Here is a 25,197-nt window from a genome sequence, read left to right on the forward strand (position 1 = left end):
TAGTCTTGAATTATAAATGCCCAAACAGATTTGTTTTTTTGCTTTTTTATGGCTTTACTTGCGATTTTCTTGAATTTCCTTCAGTGAAATCTTCCCAGATTTTCACAGCATATCGCTTCCTGTGGGATACGAATTTTAAAGGCGAAAAACGTAGGGGTTGTAAAGGCAGGTTTTTCGATTTTTGCAAATTTACGTCTTTTATCGCTGCGAGAAAACTGGTCCTATAGATTTCCCTGAAAAACGAACTCCAACTAAAGTAAAACATTTACTACCAATCTGCCAAGTTTTACGGAATTCCACCGAAGGAAACGTAAGAAAATTCACTGTCCGTTTTGTTTGCTGTGCTCATTTTGACGTTATAAAAGATCGAAAAAAAGTGACGTTTTCCTTCGAGCGCGCGCAGATTACTTGAGTTTTCGTCCTCAGCGCGCGTGCGATCGTAAAACTATAGGGAGCCACCTTAACGGGCGCGATCCATTCAACCAAAATTTCCGGGTTGAGGTTCGAATATTTCATTGATCCATTGACCGCGACGGGTCTGGAAGGTCTCGTTCCATTCCACTCGCAAAAATAGTTTCGCGCTCATTTAAAATGGCGGATGTTGGATCACTGTTGCTCGTGTTAGAGTTAGAAGACGATTTCGACCTTATCAATGATTTTGTCCGAGCTGTTTCATGAATCATGCGTAGAAATTTAAAAACTTAAAAATTTAAAAATTTAAAAATTTGTTTACCACCTATCGACTGACTAACCGAGCGAGCGAGTAAATCGTTTCTTCCCTAACTAATTGTTATAACTCATTCTAGCTACGCTACGCTAGCTATCACTCGTTAAAAATGCTGACTGTAGCATAGAAATACCTAACACAATCAAAATATATCAATAACACAGAAACCAAACAGAAACAGAGACGAACGACGCGCGGCAAGGATTAAGTTTCGTGACATTTTACAATGTAACACGGGGTTTGAGTGAACACCATTCTTCAGTCGTTGATTAACTGGCCATTTTGGTAGTTTGGGGCGCGCTTTAGAGGCCGCTGTCGTTGGGGAGAGGTGGCCGATGTAGAGATGTTAAAGTAAGAGTGAATTATGGACCGTCCGCCGGGACTAAAAAAATGTGGCCGCTGCAGAGAGATGGCGGTTGTATGGAGGTGGCAGTTAGTGGAGGTTCGACTGTATTTAATAAATTCTTCTTTCTCTTATAAGAAATGAATGGAGACAAGTCGAAGACACTTAGCATAAACACTTTGCGCAGTTTAAAGTTTATAGTACTATTGTCCTGCCCTAGCTACGTTTATATGACAACACTGAAGCAGTTTTGGCAAATATATAATTCAGCAAACAACTGTTCAAACGCACAGCCTCGTTCCAAGGAGCCATGGAAACGAGGTTGAACTGTATCTTCGTCGACGTCACGCTTCTCGGAAAATTTTTGGATTTTCTTGACTTCCTTATGTTTTCAGGCGCACTTCCTCAGAAAGCATCACAGAGTCTCAAACAGGGCCTGAACACGAGCCACGTTTTGCCGGGGATCTCCCTGTAGAAAGGTGTAAATTCCCGGATGTAGCTTCTCCGCGCGGGTTAACACAATGGAGTAATCAGCTTCTGTACCCAGCTGCAAGTCTTGACGTAACTGTCGCTTAGCAACGTAATCCAGGGGAACTGTGCCACACGACCTAAAAACGTGACAGGGTAGGTTATAAGAGAAAAACTGGCTCGACTGATAAAACCAATAATTATTACAGCTGAATCGCTAACCACGGGTATATGCAGAACTGACGTAAAATTGCATTATTACAGCGTGTATGCAGCATAGTTCACGTAGACTGTTTTAGAAGTAGTGAATCAAGGTGTGGCAATCTGAACTTCGTCAAAATAGACTACTCAGCAAAGAAGATTCACATACACTATACATACGATTTAGCTTCCAAGTATTTAATCAGCGCCAAAGCTTTACGGTCTAGAAGGCGTAAAAAATTGTCGATGAATCCTTCACGGACACCACAGACGTACGGGAGAAGATTGAGCTGTAAATAAACGAAAAAACAAGCTACAGGGCAAACATAAAAAACGTTGAAGGACAACAAATATTTTGTTAGCCTGTCCACAGGCTATGGCTAGAGGGGTCTGACCGCGCCTGGAAGGGTTGAGAAGAGACTGGCGGAGAGTGAAGTGGCCGAGGGGAGAATGGGGTTGGGAGTGGGAGCGTCGGAGCCCGTAGACAAAGGTTGAGTGTCGCCGTTCCAAGGAACCCGCTGTGCACTAGATTTTGTGTAACCTCTGATTGGTCAGATCAGCCCTCTCCCTCTCCTCCTTTCTTCCCTTCTTTTCTCCCATACTCGACTAGAGAGCCTGTTCACAGGCTAATCTTTTGTACTAAGGTAATATACAATCAAGGTAATCAAAATAACTGACTATAGAAACAAAACTAGCCTTGGGCGATTTGAGCGTCAATGCAGAAATACTGAACACCTAGGGCGTTAAAAATTAATCATACTTACATCGAGCATGAGCGTTTGCACCAAGAGTGCGATTTCGTCTGAGTTGTGAAATAATCCCCTAAAGCACAGAGAGAAAAATAAATGTTCCAAATTACAATCACATTACCCTGCTAAGATGAAAGTCCCCAGTAACACAGAGAACGGTATGGATAGGCCTCCTAGCGAAGAGAACAAACCCCGTGTCATATTCATGTTGAACAGAGGCCAAGTTCAATCCTCTGTTTAAATCGAATAGGAACACTGTCAGACTAGTTTATTAGAAATTTAGGGCCGAAAAAGCTCTTAAAGTGAAAAATAGTACCTGTAAAATTGACGTTTCGTGGCAGCTTTCTTCAGTATGTTGAAATGAGCGAGCCATGTCATAAAAAACGCAGGCCGGCATGAAATACAACTGATTTAACACGGACTTGCTAGGCCATACGAAAACCATAGGTTTACCGCCTGTACGTATAATACGCGCGAGAAACACAGTAACAGCTCGGTCTAACCATGCTCAGCCATGCCAGCTTGAAGATCAGTGTATTTAGAATGTTTCCGTGTGCGCACACGAACATTTTTTAATGGTTCGCTCATTTCAACACACTGAAGAAGGGCTTAGCCCAAAACGTCTAGTCTACCTAAGCTGTACCACAGTGCACAATAAGAGTGACTCCCTAGCACGTGTTTTAGCCTTTTTGTTCATAGTTTGGCTTTCACGAGTATATCTTTGAGTGACCGCCCTCTTTTGTAAGATATGAGGGGCGGTCTTTGTATCAATGGTTGTTGCTCTATTAAATGGCAGTTTTTCATGAGGATTTGTTTTAGATTAGGCGCTGCTGGTTGGTATTGTGTTACGAAAGGCAAGATTCGTTTGTTTTCCTTTGGTTTTTGTTGGAGTGCTACATGTAGCACATGCACCTGTTTTCGAACTGTACTTTGAATCAGGAATAAGATTCTCCTGATAACTTCTCACTTAAGTGTGATTTGAAGTTTTGAATTTTTTCTTGAAATACTCTTTTAGAAGATTTTGTTCTGAGAAGTCTTAGAGCTTCTCCTTTGATGAAGCCTTTTTTAACTCCTGGTGGGTGGCACGAAGAGAAGTGCGTGTATTGGAATGTTTCAGTTGGCTTGAAGTGTGTACGCACATCAAGCACAGCGTTGTTTCTGAATCTTTCGCCTTCATAAATGCTGGTATCCAGAAATTTCTGTTTCAGAAATTTCAGCGTTAAATTTGATCGTTTGCTTGTACAATGAACTGTATTATTCCCTCTCTCTTAATAGTCCAGAGGGAAAATATGTCGTCTATATAGCATTTCCAAACGAGCGGTTTAAATGCGCTTTGGTTTAAGATTTATGTTTCGACCTTAGCCATAAAGATATTGGCAAAGGACCATGGCTGTACCATGGGTCTGTAGGTAGTGTTTTCTAGTGAACTGGAAGAAGTTTTCTTGAAGGATTAACCTTAGCGCTTTTTCGAGTCAGTCGTTTAGGGATAGGAGGTTTGTTGTCGTAGAATATTTCGTACGCTCTGCATACTGTGTGTATGTAGACCCGTTGTGGTCTGTTTGTGAAAAGGCTCGTTACGTCCACCGTAACCAGTGTAGCAACCACTGGAACTTTCGTTGTAGCTTGTAGCTTGTCAAGAATTGATGACAGTTTTTCTGTAGGGTCGTCACACCCAGATATTACTGTTTTTGTGATGGTAATAGGACTGAGTGGAGTCCAATTCGGTCTGTTATCATAAGAGTGATAGCAGAATCGGACGACCGCGCAGCGGTAGTCCGATTTGTTTATCACGAGTATGATTACAGACCGAATTGGACGACACGAAGTCTTATTACCAATTAATCATAAAAATTACAATTTCCGAGAAAAGAAGAATAGCCAAGTTATGAAAGAAAGGGAAAATTTGCATTAAAATACCTACAAAGGAGATGTAAACATTCCAAGGCCACCGCGCCCCCTACAGGCAATTAGGCGCCAAAAACACAAAAGCAAGCGCGTGCACGTACGCTCGTAACTGCAACTTTGAATGTGATTGGTTGATTTAAACTACAACTTTGAATGTGATTGGCTTATTGAACTGTCCGATAACAAACTGTCCAAAAAACTGTTTTTTTAGTCTGCATGTTGTTGTCCTACAGAGAACATCGCAGCATACCTCGTTGAAGTCATGGCTCCTTTAGTTAGATGCCTTTCCACCTACGTAAAGGATACCAACGATGCTCTCAGAATCTTTAACACCTTCACATTTGACGGCTCCGATGAGAATCCGCGCTTCCTGTTCACAACGGACATAAAATCACTCTACACTGTGATTCCCGAAAGAATGAAAGATGCGAATGCAGCCATAACACTACTGGAAAAATGACCTGAAAAAATTTCAGGCTCTGAACGGGATTCGAACCCACGACCTTTGCGTTACCGGTGAAATGCTCTACCAACTGAGCTATCAAAGCCACACGAGAGCGGTCGTTTGTGGGTTCGGCCCTATATGTTCAAGTAGATTCCCAACAATGGATTACAAGCTCCCTCCCATTTCTTCGACCAGCGAGCCAACAAAGAGCCTCCTACACGACTGGCTGAGCTTGTCCTCACTTTAAACGCCTTTTCGTTCAGTGGGGAATACTATCGCCAGATTGGTGGCGTGGCCATGGGGAGCAAGATGGGTCCCATTTACGCTTGTCTGTAGGTGGGATATATTGAAGAGCAGAATCGCGCGCGTTATACTGGTTTCGTCCCACAGCTGCTCAAGCGTTACATTGATGACGTTGTTGGATGCACACAGTGCAGTCGCTACGATTTGGAGCAGTACATCGATTACGAATCTGACTTCCACCCAGCTCTCCAGTTCACATCTACCATCAGTGAACTGGAATTGCCGTTTCTCGATACCAAATTGAGTATTAACGGTGACAAGTTACAGACATCGGTGCACTACAAAGAAACTGACACGCATAACTATCTCCCTTACTCGTCACTCCATCCTGATCACTGCAAGGGGGCAATTCCCTACAGTCAGTTTCTTCGACTTCACTGATTTCATGAACAGAGCCACAGAGATGAAGGAATACTTCCGGGCGCGTGGTTACCCTCATAAACTTGTTAACAACGATCTAAGAAAAGTCTCCACCGCGCGCTCCACGCTTCTCACATCAACACCAACAAACCACAATAAAAGCACTAATAACAAAGTCCCGTTGGTATTAACGTATATCCATTCAACGTCGGCACCAGACGGATCTTGCTTCACAATTTCAACATCTTGTCCTCCGACCCCGAGGCACGCAGGATTTTTCCCGAACCTTCGCTAGTATCATATCGGTGTGAGCGAAACCTCGGTGATATCCTCGTACACTCCGCTGATGCCTCGCTGTCTCCCACTGATGCCGGTTCATTGCCCTGCCGACGGCCTTGATGCCAGACGTGCAAGCCCATAACTTCTCAGACTTTTCTACAAGGGCCGAAGAGCGCACATAACATCCGTGACCACTTCACCTATCAGTCTGAGAATGTTGTGTATTGCATTTCTTGTCGTCGCTGCAATTGCCTAAACATCGGAGAGACTGGAAGGCGACTACGGGAACGTTTCAGCGAGCACCTCCGCAGCATTCGAAACCGATCGCGCGGGTTTCCCGTAGCTGAACATTTCAACTTCATGCGTGCGCTTTCCGTGCCCACGTACGCGTACAGTTTTTTGTATGGCGTGGCTAAATCCACCTACTGAAGGAGGGCTAAGCCCGAAACGTTTAGTTTTTCAGAACAAATTTGACACTTTTCAGAGTATTTTAGCCTTATATACAACTTTTCAGCAGTGTCACGCATCGTATGAGTTTTTAGCTCATTCCTACTGAATGTCCAATAACAAACTGTCCAATAACATACTGTCCGATAACAACTTGGCAAGTGAATTAGTGGAAAATAGGAGTTTTTTAAACCAATCACAATCGAGGAAATTGTAATTTTTATGATTAACCGTGAAATATGTTTCAACGACATACAACAGAAATAAAACCCAAGACAAACACGAATGGTAACCAACACCGAGAAAAACCTCTCCATTCAGAGCCATTTCTGAAGCGTCGTAAGGTCAGTTACCAAACTCAGAAAAAGGAATTGTTTCGCAGCGAGGAAAATTCTGTGCGGTTTAACCTATGGCAATTGTTGAAAAGTCGGTTAACGTTCAACTGAGAGCTAATAAAGGATTTCATTTCTATTGCATTTAAGCATTTTTTAGTATCAATGCTTTGGGAAGTTTAACATGAAAACAAAACTTATTCCAGATTGAACAACTTAACTCTACACAGAGGTTGACTACACCTTGAGATTGTTATTGTTGCTGCTGTCATGATGATACTCACAGAGCTGGAAAAACTGGAACATCTTCAGCCTCCTCTAACAGTAGCGCCAGCTCGATATCGATAAACTCTCTTCGGATGACAGTGTGTTCGTTAAAGGGGCACGTCTGTTTGACTTCCCCTGTATCCATGTCAACCAGAGTACTGGGAAGACTGCTGGTGATGATTCCCTTCACTGGAAGACTGAATGATTCCTTGGAACTCTGACGCATAATGATAAATATTATTATTATGTTATTATAACCAGGAAAAGAGGAAAAGAGCCCAATTCTCCACTAGGAGACCGGAACAATGATGATGATGATAACCAGGAAAAACAATCGCATTATTGAGTGATGGAATAAGCATCTATATTAATAAAGAATTAGTTCATGCTTAGCGTGCGTATATCGAGTTATGGATGCACTTGGGAAGTTTGGAGAGCACTCAAGAAGCGTCTAGCTTCTTGAGTGCTCTCCAAACTTCCCAAGTGCATCCGTAACTCGATATACGCACAGCTAAAAGCATGAACCAATTCTTTCATAACATGGCGACAACAACTTAGGGGCAAAAACATTTTTTTGTGATTGCCTAAAAAGTTTTCACAATGCACGGTGAAGGGAAACAAAGGTCATTAGGATCCTAACACGCCTCACTCAGTTGAGCAACAGTTGAACGAAAACGCTTAACCTGGTTCAGTTCTAAAATTGTCAATGAGAAATTCGCTTGTTACACAAAAGCAACTTGAACTAAACTCGACGAAAATTTTGCAGCTAAATCGAAACTGCACACGTCATACCATATACGCACGGCAGTGTGTATATGGAGATTTCGTTCATGATGGCTCAATAGGAATAAGGTAGGACTAGCGCGCGCAGCCATCATTGTTCACCCTGTTCGATTTGTTTCTAGATTACATATACTGTCCAACTTCATTGAAAAAATGTATTGTGCAAGGGATCATGTGCTGTCCAATTTGGGTGATAACTGTTTCTTGATAAAAACAACAGCCTAAAGACAGGTAGAGTACAATAAGCACGGTAACTGACTCGCTAAACATTGTCTGTACCTGTACACAAGTATACAAAGTAACAAAAAAGGGTTTCTACAGAATGGGTACAAACTTAACTGATAAAATTAATAGGTAACACAGCAGTACCTTTAACAGGCCTTGAACAAACAAATCAGAATCGTACAAGTCAGAGTCATTGGATAAAGTCTCTACTGCATATCGTGATCGCTGGCGTTCCTCAGAAGACAACAGTAAGGCCAAGGTGTTAACCATCTATAATGAATAAACAAAAGTTATTCACATCTGCATCACAAATAGGCCACATTCGATATACAATATTCTGACCTGGCTACGAGGCTTTCAGGACAAGCTTCTATGTTTGGTGGTGTTTTCTTTGTTTCCAAGTCTCTTTTGGGAATCGCAAGACAAACAGAAACTTAAAACATTTGCAATTTTGACCCGAAAGCCTCGGATCCATGTTAGAATATTGATATATCGAGCGTGGCCCATTTAAAATCAGCTTCATGAAAGGTTGAACTGTTCATCTTCAATAAAACTCGTCCTGAATTCAAGACCAGTCTGTAGTATCTCAATACACTACAGCACAAATAGATGCAAAATAAAATCAATGTTGAAAATATTTCAGTAGAATGGAGTTAGTTGAAAGCATGATAAAGACATGAAAATACTGCTCAGAATCTTTCACTGCACTCACACTCTAAGGCTTCATCACCGTCAAAACTTGGAAGAACAACACACGGCAAATAAAGAACCAAGTCAAAATAAGCTTCTCAATAACTTAACAAGTAAACAGCATCACAAATTAGAGCTTACAAGTTATTGAGTACTACATTCTCCTTTTGGTTTAAAAGCGTTTGAATTTACCAAGTTGACTTTATCCAAGGCTTTCCCTACAACAAGAGTACTGCCAAATGTCTGTAAATGTGATGTGATGACTCTGTCAAAACAAAATAAGGTGCAAGAAAATTATTTTGTTTAAGCCCTTTCACTGTTAAACAAATATTTCAATGCAGCCACTCTTTAATCCATCACTTGACATAGGTAAGGACAAGGGATAGGTAGCAACTCACATTTGTTGAAAATACTGGGTGTGGCATAAGTTTAAGACTGTTCTACAGTCAAACCTCTATTAAGCAGTAAAAATACTCTAAATAAAACCCCTATTTAGTATTAACCGGCTACTGCTATTAAGTAGCTGCGGCCGCCTTTGGGTCGTCCTGATGAGGGTTTTTCTACTGTCTTTACCTCTATTAAACAGCCACCCAAAATTTAAAAACTTTGTTTAGGAAAAGGCAGTGGCAGATAAGAGTCCGAAATAGAAGGTGACAAGTGATAAAAACATTCAAACACATTTATCATGATTGTCTTGAAGTGATGCCATGTTCACTAAGAAAGTAACCCCATGGTGAAAAATATTGAAGGTACACCTCTGTTAAGCGGCCAACCCCAATTAAGTGGCCACCAATTAAGTAGCCACCTCCCATTTCTCCAAATTCTGATCAATATTGGAATTTTTACAGAATCTTCCAGACACTCCCGCAGGGGTTGAGCTTCATTTCTCTCTACATGAAAGTAACTCAGTGCAGCTTTCCTAATCCTTCATACATGGCAGAATGTTTTTTTGCTTTCAGAAACCCACAGAGAAATTCCTACACAAAAAAAAAACTACACAGTGTACATTTGTGTCTAGAAGTCGTTCTGGGAGTTAAGAAAAGTACACAAACTTTCAAGCATATCATTTTCGTACAAACCCAAAAAAGATGAGAGTGTACCTTCTTAAGAAACGGTCATCAAAAATGCCAGCTTGACCAGGCCCAAAGGCAGTCTCACTCAACTAAATCAAAAACAGAGCAAGTTGAAACAAAATTGCACAAAAAACATACATGCCACCTACATGTATAAGTTAGTGTACTAATTAAATTACAGTCAATTGCTGTAAAACTGCCATCCACTCAAGTTTTGCACTTTATAGTTAGTACATCAGATACTCATTGTGCTCTGTTACAAATGCAGGATTTTGGTTGGTTCTGTGATCATTGCACCACCACCACCACTTTGCAGCATGTGGTTCACAACACCCCTATTTGCCAATAGGTATGGACAAGACAGCAAACATTGCTCTTGAAACAGACAATTACCCTTGATTTTTGACTGAAAAACATTATCTCGAATTGCATTTTCTGAATATCCTTCCCCAGCTAAAACAGTAACCCCATTATCTATGAAGAGTATCTCATGATTTATGAATTTGTATGAATATTTATCTCCTCAGGGGACACTTTCAAAATTGCTGATCAAAGTACTGTAGTAAACAGGATGAGTGACACACATGAAACTAGTAAACAGCCTAGTATAGCTCACTATGAGTCTCTCTGTAGCTAAGCAGATGACCGGGTTTTTTTCAAGCATACGCATGAACATTTCATCTTTCACAATAGCCAACTTTGCTGTTCCTTGTCAACTCGTCTTTAAAAAAAATGGCTAATAATTGAACATATTTGTTTAATGCTCACTGGAATTGACTCAGGGATTCCTGTTGTCTTAAGGCTTGTAATGGTCTGAATGAAGCGTGGTAGATACACACTGAATGAAGGCAGGGCAGATGATAAATCCTGTGATACACAAAAATCAAAAGTTAGAGAATACAGTGGAATACGACTTTAAAGACAGCATTCTCATTGTAGACAACTTTGTTTGTCACTGTGAAAAGCTCATACGTCTTCTCTTACATTAACCCACTTAGATGCTTTTTGGTGATCTAGGTGAGATGTCTTCATACAAAGTTTACCTTGCTATAAGGACACTGGTCTTTCCACTGTATATTTTCATTTCGTGCAATCATGTGCCAATTGTACAAGTACACTGTGCAAAAATGAAATCTTTCTCTAATGCAATGCTTCTGACTTAATTCAGTTGCATTTGAAACTGACAAGAGAACATTACTTTTGAGTGATACAGGGTTTTCATTTAAGACTTGGCATTGGGCAAATTGACCAGCTTTGAGGACAATGTTGCCCGGCTGGTTTGACCATCTAGTGGAAAATTTTGTCTCACCAAGCAGTTCAGGTCTAATAGTTCTGCCCACCTGTGAAAAATGCTGAAAATGGTAATGAAACCCCTGGTGATAGACATTTAACTACTTGAAACTGGGTGCTCTTTAGTGTTTGAACTTGAATTACACTCAAAGCATTACACATTGATCTCGTACTTCTAAATTGTGTACTTTAAAAGTTTTTACATTAACAAATCATGCGTCTGTGATAGAAACCTTGAGCTTGCTCAGTCTAATTGTTCACTTTCCTGTAGTCTGCACCATATGTTGCCCGCACCATAGTATGATTAACTATAATGATTAACTAGTGAGTGGGGGCGCAGGGATCCCATCGCACCCTGCGCTCACACTCCTCACTCACTACCAGCTCCCGCTCATGCCCTTTTGCTCACTCCCAGTCTCCCAATTGCTCTTTGTGCCAAGAAAAAATAAGAAAAGCCTGTGGAGGAGGCAGGTAGTCCACATTATAAATAAGCAGCTTAACATGAAATCATTTGGTGAGCAGATGTCACCATCTCGGCATTTACATATGTTGAATTTTATCATCTCATTCACCCTAAAACTTTCTTAATATGTACCTTGGCTTGCAAAACTCTCAGCTTTGCTATAAGGATCTTTACTCGTTCTTCCACAAGCTCGATAAAAGGCAAGTAGCTCTTGAATTCCGAGAATGGAATAATGAGGGACAGGCCAGAAACATTGGCACCAGACTTGTCACAGCCAGAGAAAATAAATGAATGGCATACAATGCCATGATCCTTAAGCACAAACAGTTTTGTGTCCACCATGTTTTCAGGGGCATCTCTCAATAGCTCTCCATGAAGAGTTCGACCCACTACATATTTAACGCTTGCTTCCTGTCAAATGAAAAGTAAACGTTACAAAAGTATAAACCAAGGAGGTGTGATGTGCTAAGAAGACACAACCTGCAAAAGCTGCAGGTTATTCCTCACTGGCAACAATTTTATTTAAAATTCTTGCTTGGTAATTGAAGGGTTTTATGCATAAAGGGCATATGTGACATTTTGGACCAATTTTTATTTTTTGCAGGATTGAACTAATTTTTGGCAGACTGACTTGTTTTGACATGAAAAGCATCATTGCATAATTGTTTTTGTTGATTTGCGCTTCGTTTTCGAGAAATAACATATGCAAAAAACTCAGTTTTCCAAGGGTATCTTTTGGAGATCTTTAGTTGAGCGAAAAACAAAAGAAACCTTTGTTTTGCTAAACGATGAAGTCACCGAAGCATGGTATTTGCCGCTAGTTTTATTATTCATATAATTACACAATTCTCTTACTGTTGCTTTGTTAGTACAAGTGAATAAGGTGCTGAACTGGCTGGATGTGAGTTTGTTTTGTCGTGACACCGGTTTGATACGAGGTCGGTCAAGTTTTTTTCCGGTCTATTTCTCTACTTCTTTCAAAAATCAAAACATCTATTTAAAAAAAACCGTGCTGTCGAAGCTGCTAAGAGTAACCATTTAAGGTTACTTCAAACCTTTGCGGGTGTCCTCCAGAAAAAAATTCGTATGTGCGCTGTTTTGAAGGAAACCCCCACAAACTATATATCAATAGAAAGGTTATAAGATGTAAAATTCAATAAAATTAAATAAAATTAAATTCTTTGTTGCCAACTGCTTTCCTAAGGCGGCAGAAGCCGTTAGTGCCAAAATGACCAACTGAAATTCCAGCGAATTAATCAGGTATCAAATGCAATCGTTGATGCAAAATACCTGAGCACTGTTAATCACAAAGCATCAATCTCTCAAAGCGTGTCAGCATTTTCTTTCATTTCTATTGGCTATCTTTTTATAGATCTGTTAAGTTCCACTATCGAAAAATTCGCGTGACATGTTGCATTAGAGACCGCCACGATAAAAGTATATGCAATAAAAGAATTCGCCGACACGTTTTGGTCCGTATCTGGCCAAATTTCACGGAAAACCATCGATTCTACATACCCTATTAATTCATTTGAAGAGGAGGGATTCTCTCAAAAAACGAGTGCAAGTTTTTGCCTTCTAAAGATTTATAAACATGTCACGCCTTCTAAGAGGGATATGTCAACTGAAAATGCCGCCAGCCAATGAAATAACAGAACCCCTAACGTTCACAGTATGGAAAGTTGAGCCTCGTGGTAAAGTGATAGTTTTTCAGTCACGTTTTAGGCGCATATGTTTTAGGGCGGTGGTCAACAATAAAGGGCAAAATGGAGAAAAGCGATGTGCAACAAAACAAGAAGAAACTGAGGAGTAATTGCCGAAGCGTGATTACAAAAAGACACTCTTGATGGACATGAAATCTCAAATTGAAAGTATTTGATATAGGATCTCTGGATTAAGCCGTTTGCCGCGAAAAGGTCGCTGAGGAGTCCATGCCTTTTGGGGATTATGACACCTTGACGGTTTATCAACTTTTATTAAAAAAGCTCTTTTTTCCCATAACTCGCACGCGTTTTAATATTTTATTTTCGTTTTTTGGAAAATGTTACCTTGAATAATGAACTTTAATTTGGTTGGAAAAAAGAAAATTTAGAAAAAGTAGCCCCGTGCAGGTTTGAAGTAACCTTAAGTTTGCGTCGTGCCAAATCCACCTTGGAAGGATTCGCTCCAAAAGATGCCGCTCGGAAAACTGAGTTTTTTTGCATACATTATTTCTTGAAAACAAAGTGCAAATCAACAAAACCAATTACGCAACAATGCTTTTCATGTCAAAACAAGTCAGTCTGCCAAAAATTAGCTCGATCCTGCAGAAAATAAAAATCGACCCAAAATGTCACATATGCCCTTTTTGCACGAAATCCTTCAATTGAAGTACTGTTACAGTGTTTGTCTCAAACAAAAGGTTTGTTTCTTAGCCAATTTGAGGTAAAGCTGAAATGCTTTGTGCTTTTTGCCCTCTTGGAGCAAAGTTTCTTGCCTGGTACAATGGTAAGGATTCCCACCTTCCAATTTAGTGGACCCTCACTAAATTCCCATACCTAGGTTTTTTTTTTAGTGGGCTTATGCATTATAAACGCATGTATGTATGTATGTGTGTGTGTGTGTGTGTGTGTGTATGTATGTATGTACGTACGTACACAGGATCACATGTGACAGACCTTCAGGAGCATATTTTGCCTCATAGGTACAGTAGACTGGGTACTAGTAATTTTCAGTGTTCCTTCGCCAGGTCCTTCGGTGGCAGCCATTGCCAGTGTTCTGCAGCTTTTGTTGGGCATCTCCTTTCATATCATGTTGTCCACCCCCTTATTTGTTTTGAATAATTCTTGTACAGCTTACAGCTGCAAGTTTAGTGGCAGTTTTCAATTGTTCTGTTGCAGTCATTATTTGTTTTGTTTTTCTCCTTTCATTTAACACAAGAGCTTATCTGAGAGGCAAATGCTGCCTTAAGGTAAATGTTTAAGAAAAGAAAAAATTAAGTCTATAAAAAGGGAAAAACTAGTGATACAATCTCAGATAGTGCAGAGTGCAATTGATAGCTCTAGCACAGTAGTCCCATAAGTATTCACCCCTGCTTGGTTCACTTCCAGTTTGTATCTACCTTGGTAGTCTGCTAGGGCTTTTTCCCTTAGCAGTGTGTACATTTCAAGGTTGTATTTTCAAGGTCATGACAGCTTTTAAATTTTACTCTGGTGTTTTACGATGATTTTCATTCATTTTAAATTCAACAATACATTGAACAAACGTGACAATTTAGCTCTTCGCACCAACACGAAACTCTTGTTTTCTCCAAGACACATGGGAGATGAACTTGTTTTTGGGGGATAAATGAAAGAAAGTTAATTATCTGACAAAGAAATGGAAGAGAAATGATATTGTTTTTTCTCAAAATGCAAATTTTCTCATCACGGATGAACAAGAACTAATTTAATTATCAGATAGTCACGGAATACCACTTTCTTTTTCTGTTGCCACCTTTGTTGTTAACAATAAAACAATTCAAAATTAATACACAACAATAGTGACTGATCCCACTGGGAAGATGGACGAAGGTAAACAGCGCTACTCGGCCAATATTATCCTGCATCGGTGAACAAGTCTCCTCAAAGACTGATCAAATTAATTTGCACTTTCATTAGGTGCCACGGAGTCTGCAGCAATATTTGAGCACTTTCCTGGTTTCTTTTGTCCCAAATTTACAATTTGCAGAATATTAAAGCCACTAACTCCGGAACTCTTTGGTCTCTCTTACAGACGCAATTAAGGCAAGAAATAAATAAGCTGCTAATGAGAAGCTACACATTTCCCTTCTTTATTTAAACCCTGACAAACATACTATTGTAGTTTGAAAACAGCAGATGATATTTGTTGAACCAACCTGTGGGTAATTCTAAAAGATACGTTTCACTTTTGCACTAAAAAGGGACAAGTGGTGCTACCTAACATTACATGACATATAAAAAACCGCGTGGAAACATAGTTTATAACAGTTACAATGCTAGAAGGCATGCCTCTTACATGTTGGGCTCTACCATAAGGAAAACCACTCAACATTTTTGTTGTTCCCTATGCAATGTATCCTCCACCTAATGTATAGAAGACATGTACGCTAACTAATCTGCGCATGTGTTTAGAGCAAATTGGTTTTGTTCTAAAGAGAATCGTACCACAAGGAGAGCAAGGGGTTACTTGAAACAATAATATAGCTTTGCGATGTTTACTCTAAGGTAGATGTAACATGTTTTACATAGGGTACACGTGTACCTTTCCCCCCTCACCCCCACCACTTCCTTGTCTCTAGACTAATTAATTTATTGAAATTAATTAATTAAACAAACATTAAAGTTTACACATTAGTGTCTTAGTGAATCAACGGCAGGCTGCCCCCAAAACCATCCCAATAGTGCACTGTGCACTAAAAAAGTAGGTAGAAAAGAAAAAGTTCCTGCATCACTAGGTCTTGAACTCACAGCCTCCCACTCATAAGGCAGTTAATTTCTCCACTGCGTCACACTGACAATTATTCCTGACGTGAAGAAAATACTGATTATATTGGTTTGTAGGAAAGTATTGGGTAGTTAAAACAGCAGGCTCAAGTACGTTCCTAGCATGAGCCGAAAAGTTATGCGAAAGTTCTACCAAACTCATCTATTATTGTACCTTTATCTTTCTAGCAGTTGCCTACTCGTAAGACTAGAACATGTCAACCCAACGGAATGACACTAGCCATAAGCCCACAATTACACATTACAGACCCCTTTTTAGCCATTGGTCTTTTTCTTTTCTTGTTTAACCCTTCTTTACTGAAATACATGTACTTATTTCAGGTTTGGAAACGATAAAAATAGGGGTTTTGATGTTTCGCGATCTTGCTGTTTCACATTAATTATCAACCTCAAATTGCATCTGATGGCTTAATTCATAAAAAAATCCTGGAATTTTCCGAAGATCTTTTACAGCTACCCTGTGAGCAGAGTCGCTTTCATCTTATAATTTCACCTCCTATTGTGATTTGTCATCCAAACACCCAAGCAGGGCTGCGACAACTCAGCTGTGTAGTTAAATTTGTAATTTGAATAAGCTGTTTTGTTAAGCCCTAGCGTGTAACAGCATCACTCTCAATCTTGTTTCCAGAGGCTATGATCCTTTTTGATTAGAACCAAAAAATTGAGAACCCTGGGTTAATTACAGTGGTTACTCTTTTTGAAGCATGTTCAGCAGGAACCGTTATCAAACATAAACTCATGCACACAATAAACAGGAACCAGAATTGTGTGACTCTGTTCCCTGATTTTATCTAGAGTATCATGTCCTTTGGTCACCGCTAACTGCAAAACCAGAGACTCTGGGGATGAGATTGCATCTCACTTTCACGGGCATGAGCATTGGGCAACATGTATGCATTCATTTTACCTTGGACCCGCTTTTCCCCTGCCTAGATTCAAATTCTATACAGAGCAGGGGAGAGAGAGTTCAGGGACTGGACTTGTTTGATACTGGTTCAAAAACTTGATCAACCAAACCAACCAAAAACAGTTTGTTCCCAATAGAACAAGAAAAAAATCCATCCAACCCAATCCACCAAAAACAGTTGATCCCAACATACTAGAACTTAAGCAACACTTTTGAGTGGTATACCAAAAGAGAGCATTGCATAATGTACTAGTCAATTGAAATCCCAACCTCTCGGGTTCCGGGGAAGGGTAGGAGATAATAGGGGCATTAAATCAATTTTGAACAACAATCTGTCTGACCCCTGGGGGTGGTTCATTTGACTAATTTCAACTTTAGGTTCCGTCCACACGTGGGGCATGCAGGCAAGTGAGAAAACTGGGTACTAGTTTCCAAGGCGTGAAAAAAGAAACATTACGGAATCGCACCCATTGAAACACGTTGCCCAAAAAAAGTGGCGTACCCAAGATGCTTTGCATGCCCATAAAGCTTTGTTGCCATTTTCGGTTCCTTTTGACTTCAAAACCAGAACTCCCAATAGGGAGTTAAAAAATAATTATTCTCCTTCTCAGTCCGTTCGAGACAATAGGAGCAATTAGTACTGCGAAGAAGTGTAAAAATGTTCTTATTATTTATTTATTACATGATGAATAGATTGAGTCTTCACAAGCAAATTTCAAGAAAAGTGGTTTTGACATTGATATACACTCGGGATTTTAATGATTGACATCTCTCAGCATCTCTGCATCTAGTTATGCATGCCCTGTTAATTTTTTTGGAAGCTAATTCACATGTTCAATTGACACGTTTCAATGGGCACATTACCATAATGGAGTGGTTTGAGCCACACATATCTTGCTTTCACGTCACCATCCACTGCAATTGATATTCAATCTGAATCAAGTTATTTGTTTGCATGATATCTGCATCCAATTTGCATTGAAATTTGAATGTTATCCAGAAGGTCAAAGGGTTTGTTGCTGCTGCATTTAATTCTTTCTTATCTTTCCGTTTGTGCGTGCATTCTTTCGTGATTATCGCATTCTTTTCATTTATCTTGCTTTCACGTTATCGATATTCTGTTAGGTTTTTTTGCATAATTTTGCTTTGTTTCAGTCCCCTTTTGTATGCGTCTTTCTAGTTTATTTGTGCATTTTCATTGCGACGCTACCGTCATCTCATTTCATTTACCGCACTGCCGTTTTCCTTTTACGTGTTCCTTAGCTTCCTAGTCATACCACGTTTGTAAGTATCGTCTACCTTCGGCTCATTATTTCTGTTTCTTTTATTGTATTTGTCTATAACTTGTAATTTATTTTGTTTGTAGCAACCACTCCCTTTTCATCGCTTTCTTCGCACTCTGTCGTTAAATTGCACATTTCTTCTTATCGATTAAAGCCAAGTAGCGTGTTGACGTTGACTACAATATTTGTTGAAACATTATGGATCCAATCGAAAGCACTGGAAGCCATCAGGAACAAATTGGATTGGAAAGCGACGGTTTGGAATCTGCAGACATGGCCCAACCGGTGTAACAAGTCGAAGGCAGCGCACAGAGAAAGGAAAAGCCTACATTGCTCGTCTTCGATGGACAGACTGTCAAACTGTCGATAAAAGAATCCAATGGCAAATTAAGGAAATTGTTTCTTCTGCGACTACCGAAGAAAACGTGGACGTCGTGGAAAGGAATCTGTCTGCATTTTGTGTTACCGTGGAAGAATTAACGAGATGCGTCGCTGTATTGTTGGACGACCTCGAGGGTGAAGGTGACCAGCTAACTGTAGCTAACGATTGGTATGCCGAAAAGAGTAAGCAAATCAGCGATTTTATTGAAAACATAGGCACGCAAGGCGTGCAAGAGTTATTTTTTTGTGAACTGTAAGTCTCGGAGATAGGAGCATTCATGGAACTGTTTACAGTACTGATTTGGTTGATTTGACAAGTTTTTTGGTTGCGATGTACAGCAAGAAAGAAACTGGGAGTTTATGATGTACATACAATGTTATATTGGTAATGGTAAGATAACTAAATAGTAAGGCCCTGTTTGCACTAAGATGAAAATTTGAGTTTAGCGTTTGCAAAAAAACTGAAAATTTTGTAATCACCAATTTTTTGTTTTCGTAATCCTGTTCGCACATGAAGATGCGAAATTTTTTTTAAGTGACGGATGTCAGTTAGTAATTTGATCAATTTACCATCAACATGTCGTGACATGTCTTAAAGGGGAAGGTTTCATACTTGGCATTTTTTCTCTTTGTTCCCTTTTTCGTGTTTTCTGTGCTTCCAGTAGCTGCAGCAGTCATCTGATCTTCAGTGGATGTTACGGATGTGAATGCTGTGTTCAGCGGATGTGGATGCATTGTGAATCCTCTCGAGTTGGCTGCGATGGAAACTGTAAGAAGTACTGCTGTTGCGTAGTGATTTGGGAATCGTAATAACTTTGATTACCCTGATCTTGATCTTGGTAGCATTGCGAGCCATAATAATTGAAGTACCATGGATCGATGTTGCTTCTGTGCGGATGCATCTAGTTCAATTAAAATGGCGGGAAGTCATACGGTCACGTTCACTTCGTAATCCATATGTTGCGAAATTTGATGACCCAATGACGGATGGATGTCAAAGAACAAAGGATTTTCTCGCCTGACAAAATTTTTACAGCCTCCAAAGCTAGTCGACAGAATCTTTGAAGTTTCGTTGCGTTTGCAAAAATTTTGGTGGGTTCAAAAAATTGGTCGCACTAGAAATGGCTGCATGTTGACAGATTTTTTGGCAAATCAAACAAAATTTCGCCTAGTGCGAACAGGCCCTAAGCCATAAAATGTTTGACTGAACAAACTACAGTAATCTGACACGTCTCCAGATTAATGTAGATACCATCTTATTTTCTAACAGGCAATTTCATTTGTTCTTTGATACAACCCACACTGTGATTGGTCTGACTCGTGCACAGGCATAACTCCTTCACTCACCGATCACGTAGCCCTTCCCCCGGGGGGGGGGGGGGAGGGAACTCCCTTATATGGGCTATATAGGTCTGTGCGGCCCCGAAGGGTATGGTTTTTCAACCGTTTTGGTCATAAATAGGGTATCGATTTTAGCTGATTTTGGCCATTTTGGTCATAAATAGTGTACAGTTTTTGCACTCTAGCCTTGATATGGGTATGCTTTAAGAAGAAGCCACTTTTTCATCATTATCGAAAAGAAAATCAACAAAAGCTCTTCACAAATTTATATGTTTACGGTAATTTAACATTGGTTTGAACTAGGGAGCTAATTATAACACAGGTCTGAAACAGGGTTTCCTATGGCTACCCGAGAGCGAATGGCCTCAACTTCCTGGTAACTTACACGACGTTTCCTACAATGATCCTGACGTTAAGAAGGTTCTTGTGCACAGCATGGATGTTGAAGAGAACGCAGACCTTTTGAAGAGGCTCACACGCTTTTCCAAGTGGCACCGTATGAAAAAATCCATTGCCTGGATACTCCATCTAAAACCTAACTCTGATGAGAGGGCATTGCTTCCCAAGGATGGAGCTGACAAAGTGGGACGTACAGCAAACGTGAAATGCAAGCCCCTAAGTGTAGAAGAATTAGACAGAGCAGAGAAGACCATTCTGAAATTGGTACAAAGCGGTGCATTTCCCAAAGAAATAGAAGCTCTGCAGAAAGTTCAACGAGTAGATTGTGAGAGTGACCGCCAATTTGCGAAGGCAATAAAGTCCGATATCAAGAAATCTAGTATGTTGTATCGCCTTGATCCTTTCCTAGACTGGGACGGACTCGTACGTGTTGGCGGAAGACTAAGCCAGTCAGAGGAGTTTTCAGAAGGCATCCTGTGATCCTTGCGAAGAAGAGTTTCATCGTGGACCTCATAATTCGTGACGCCCATACTGGCAAGGTCGCCCATGCTGGCAGGGGCATTATGCTGAGCGAACTAAGAAGTCAACATTGGATACTTAACGCCAATTGTGTTGTGAAACATTTCATCTCCAAGTGCGTGGTGTGTCATCATCTTCGTGGAACGACAGGTGAACAAAAGATGGCTGACCTTCCTAAGGAGCGAATAACACCCTCTCCTCCCTTCACATATTGTGGTGTTGATTACTTTGGTCCCTTCTACATCAAGCAAGGACGGAAAGATGTTAAACGCTATGGAGTACTATTTACCTGCCTTGCTAGCCGAGCGGTGCACATTGAAACGGCCAACTCATTGGAAACGGATTCCTTCATTAACGCCCTTCGACGATTCATAGCAAGGACAGGGCCAGTATGTGAGATCAGATCAGACCAAGGCACCAACATCGTAGGAGCAGAGAGAGAACTAAAGAAAGCTTTAGACGAGCTGGACCACAGCGCAATCCAAAGGAATCTTTGCAGAGACTTCAATGCTGATTGGATTATCCAATGGAAACAGAATCCTGTGGCAGCGTCCCACATGGGTGGCGTTTGGGAGCGCCAGACACGGTCTGTCAGATCAATTTTGTCTGCACTGATGCGAGAACATGGCCACACCCTCGACGATGAGTCCTTTAGAACCCTGTTTACTGAGGTAGAATGCATAATCAACAGTTACCCGCTCACTGTCCCGTCAAGTGATCCCGAGGATCTGGATCCACTCACACCAAATCACATACTGACTATGAAGTCAAGGGTTGTCATGCCTCCGCCAGGAAACTTTCAGAAAGCTGATTTATACCTCTGTAAAAGATGGAAACGTGTGCAGTATCTTTCCAATGTCTTTTGGTCAAGATGGAGAAAAGAGTACGTCCAAAATCTACAACAGAGAGTAAAATGGAACCGTCCCCGAAGAAACTTTGAAAAGGGAGACCTGGTACTAATCATAGATGATCGAGCCCCAAGAAACGACTGGAGCATGGCCTGAGTTGTTGACGCACACCTGGATTCAAATGGACAGGCCAGATCGGTCAGAGTTACCACGGCAACAACAACCCTAGATCGCCAAATCGACAAACTCGTGCTGATACTGGAGAATGAAGAATGAAGACCAGGGTAAATCCCAGCCAGAGGAGCCATAAGGAGTAGAGAACTGTGTTATGAACTTTAACGTTGAAAACTGAGAACTTAAGAGTTTTACTAAACTCTTAGAGGAGCCAGATGTTGCCGCTGCATTTAATTTTTTGTTATTTTTCCGTTTGAGCCTGCATTCTTTCGTGATTATTGCATTCTTTTCGTTTATCTCGCTTTCACGTCATCGATATTCTGTTAGGTTTTTTCACATAATTTTGCTTTGTTTCAGTCCCCTTTTGTATGTGTCTTTCTAGTTTATTTGTGCATTTTCATCGCGACGCTACCGTCATCTTGTTTTATTTACCGCACTGCCATTTTCCTTTACGTGTTCCTTAGCTTCCTAGTCATACAACGTTTGTAAGTATTGTCTACCTTCGGCTCGTTATTTCTGTTTCTTTTATTGTATTTGTCTATAACTTGTAATTTATTTTGTTTGTAGCAACCGCTCCCTTTTCATCGCTTTCTTCGCACTCTATCGTTAAATTGCACATTTCTTCTTATCGATTAAAGCCAAGTAACGTGTTGACGTTGACTACAATAGGGTTCATGTCATGACTTTCATTTTCTACCGGTTTTCTTACAATATCAAGATAGCGAGCCGCAAGGTTCTTGACCTCTGACAAAATGAGTATGTTGCTGTAAGTTAAAAAATGTTTTGGCCTGGACAATGAAGCACAGATAATTTTCCAAAAATATGACATACATATCTGGGTGTGAAATTAGTATTGAGCAAATAATTATAATCAAAGCTGCATACATGTTAACTTGGAAGATGAACATTTTAAAATTCTTCAATTTAAATGCACTTCTTTTTTCTTGAAACTTTGATAGTTTCAACTTTCTTGCCTCAAGAGTAAGGGCGTTTGATCTGAACTCTGGCCTCAGGGGGTAGGGATATTAATGCCTTTTGACCAGGGTCAATGACCAGGGTCAATGTCAAATCCCCTACCCTTCCCTGGAGGGGGTTTCAATTGACTAATGCACTAGTCAATTGAAACCCCCACCCTTTGGATCCCGGGGAAGGGTAGGGGATAATAGGAGCATTAATTCACTTTTGAACAAAGATGGGGAAGGCATGAGAAAGGTAAGGGTGGGTTGAACCACGCATATCATCATCCACTGCAATCCACTGTAGGAAAAAAGATGGCCGCTGTACATTTTACCACAATACATAGTGAACCTAACACAGCCTATATGGCACAAAGAAAGCCAAATTTTTACAATATTTGTTCGTATGCTGAGGACATTGTGTAGCCTAGGTTTGAAGATTTTACAACTTTTCTGCACGTTTTTATGAGCGTTGTTAAGGTTTTCTTGCGCTAAGAACTATGGGTAAATGTACCAGTCGCCATCTTTTTTCCTATGGAGGATTGATATTCAATCTGAAGCAAGTAATTTGCACTGAAATTCGAATGGTATCCGGAAGGTCGAAGGGTTCATGTCATGACCTGTTCTCATCTTTCAATTTCTACAGGCTTTATACTAATACCAAGATAGCCGTGAGGTTCTAGATCTCCGGCAAAATGAGGATGTTGCTGTAAAAGTTAAAGAGTGTTTTATTTCGCTGACTCCTGGTCCATGGACTTACCCCGATGGACCTGGTCCATGGACTACTTGAATGGACTATCCATGGACTACCCTGAATGGACCACCCTGAAGTTTGTGGCAATCATAAATTTAACAATGCTAGAACCCGAACAAAAGATGCGATTGATTGACAAACACAATTACGAAACACTTGCGATATAACAGATTTAACGATCCTGAACAAGAGATGCGACCGATCAGAACAGCTGCGATTTAATCCTCAAACTTTTTCTACCTTAACATCTGGACGGTCCTGGACCTTTGTCACAAAATATTGGATTCGATACCTGATAAGACATGACATTCACATAACCCCATACACCGCCATCTTGCAAAAGAGTGTAGCTAGCAGGTGCAGTAGTCGCTTATGGTTGCTCACAATATGGAAAGCACGCTAGCTATGGTAAGTGAAAATTTTGCATTATATAATCGCATTCATCTCTTGTGAGCCAGTTCTTTACGCCATGACAAGGAACAAGAAAAGCAACTCATTTCCTTTATTTTGGTTGTAATATTTTGTGACAAAGGTCCAGTTGGGTATTAAATCTGTTCATAGTTAGTGGAAGTGTTCCAAAATTGTGTTTGTTGATCAATCGCATTTTTTGTTTGGGTTCTAGCTTCGTTAAATTTATGTTTACCACAAATTTCAGGGTGGTCCATTTAGGGTAGTCCATGGGTAGTCCATTCAAGTAGTCCATGGACCAGGTCCAGCAGGGTAGTCCATGGACTAGGGGTCAGCGAAATGTACCTACCCATTTTAGCCTGTTGAAGCACGGATAATTTTCCAAAAATATGACATACATATCTGAATGTGAAGTTAGTATTGTACTAATAATTATAATCAAAACTGCATACATGTAAAAGTTTAAATGTGTAAATGTTTAAATGTTTAAGGAAATGTACAATTACTGACACACGCTAAAATTATGGACTAGATTGTCCAATAATGCCGATACCAATACCATACATGTAAACGGAAGACGAACATTTAAATGCATTTGTTTTTTCTTGAAACTTTTGATAATTTCAACTTTCTTGCCTCAGGGGTAAGGGCGTTTGATCTGAACTCTGGCCTCAGGGGGTAGGGACATTGATGCCTTTTGACCAGGGTCAATGTCAAATCCCCCATCCTTCCCCGGGACCCAAGGGGTGGGGGTTTCAATTGACTAGTGTATAACTAGTGCATAACTATGTTATACCAAGCCATATAAAGAACAGTGGCCAACACAATCAATGTAACATACGTGCGGCGCATGATGGGAAAATCGGATGTAATACCGTAGAATATACAACGGCTTTCCTGTATTCTGATTAGCTTGACTTTCGATGGCATTGGTGATAAGGACAAATATAATCCCAAAACTTAGACCAACCTGAGACTCTGTGTCTCCCGCTCCTCTCCACACGTGCTGCAGTCTCGGTCCTAATAAGTTATCCCAATAGGACAACACTATAGCAACAAAAGGCCCGCTTTCTTTAAGCATTGACATGTGACTTGTCGTAAGATTCGAAAACCGGAAGCCATCATCAGAAGGTGTCGTCCAGAAACTCGTATTGCTCTCCTCCAAACACTCCTTTGCTTTAGACGTATCAGTCATGCTGTACGATAAACACAAGGACACAGCCGTCCTAGGTGTGCCTTAGCATCTAAGGACTTATCTTATATGCTAGCTACGAACAGTTTACTTGTGGGAACAACAGAATGGCTTTGTTTCTATGAAGGTGCGCCGCCATTTTCCTCGAAACAGTTGGTCCCAGATCTCTTGCTCGGGGAG

At 40.5% G+C, this 25,197-nt stretch overlaps 1 protein-coding gene and 1 pseudogene across 1 annotated transcript; one reads left to right on the top strand and one right to left on the bottom strand.

The window, feature by feature from the left end:
• Window positions 1-1,164: 1,164 nt before the first annotated feature.
• On the bottom strand, window positions 1,165-25,197 carry LOC110066793 (guanine nucleotide exchange factor C9orf72-like). The gene is made up of 10 exons (XM_020774042.2): window positions 24,796-25,197; window positions 11,483-11,761; window positions 10,366-10,464; window positions 9,625-9,686; window positions 8,717-8,789; window positions 7,979-8,104; window positions 6,844-7,043; window positions 2,504-2,561; window positions 1,920-2,029; window positions 1,165-1,678 (listed from the first exon to the last, which is right to left on the bottom strand). The coding sequence occupies exons 1-10, from the start codon at window positions 25,018-25,020 to the stop codon at window positions 1,486-1,488; spliced, it is 1,425 nt and encodes a 474-aa protein (XP_020629701.2). The 5' UTR covers window positions 25,021-25,197; the 3' UTR covers window positions 1,165-1,485.
• Window positions 5,136-6,209, top strand: LOC149114082 (uncharacterized; annotated as a pseudogene).

This window comes from Orbicella faveolata, unplaced genomic scaffold (genome assembly GCF_042242905.1).
Source record: "Orbicella faveolata isolate gen_17 unplaced genomic scaffold, um_ofav_v1 contig_14, whole genome shotgun sequence".
NCBI lineage: Eukaryota > Metazoa > Cnidaria > Anthozoa > Scleractinia > Merulinidae > Orbicella > Orbicella faveolata.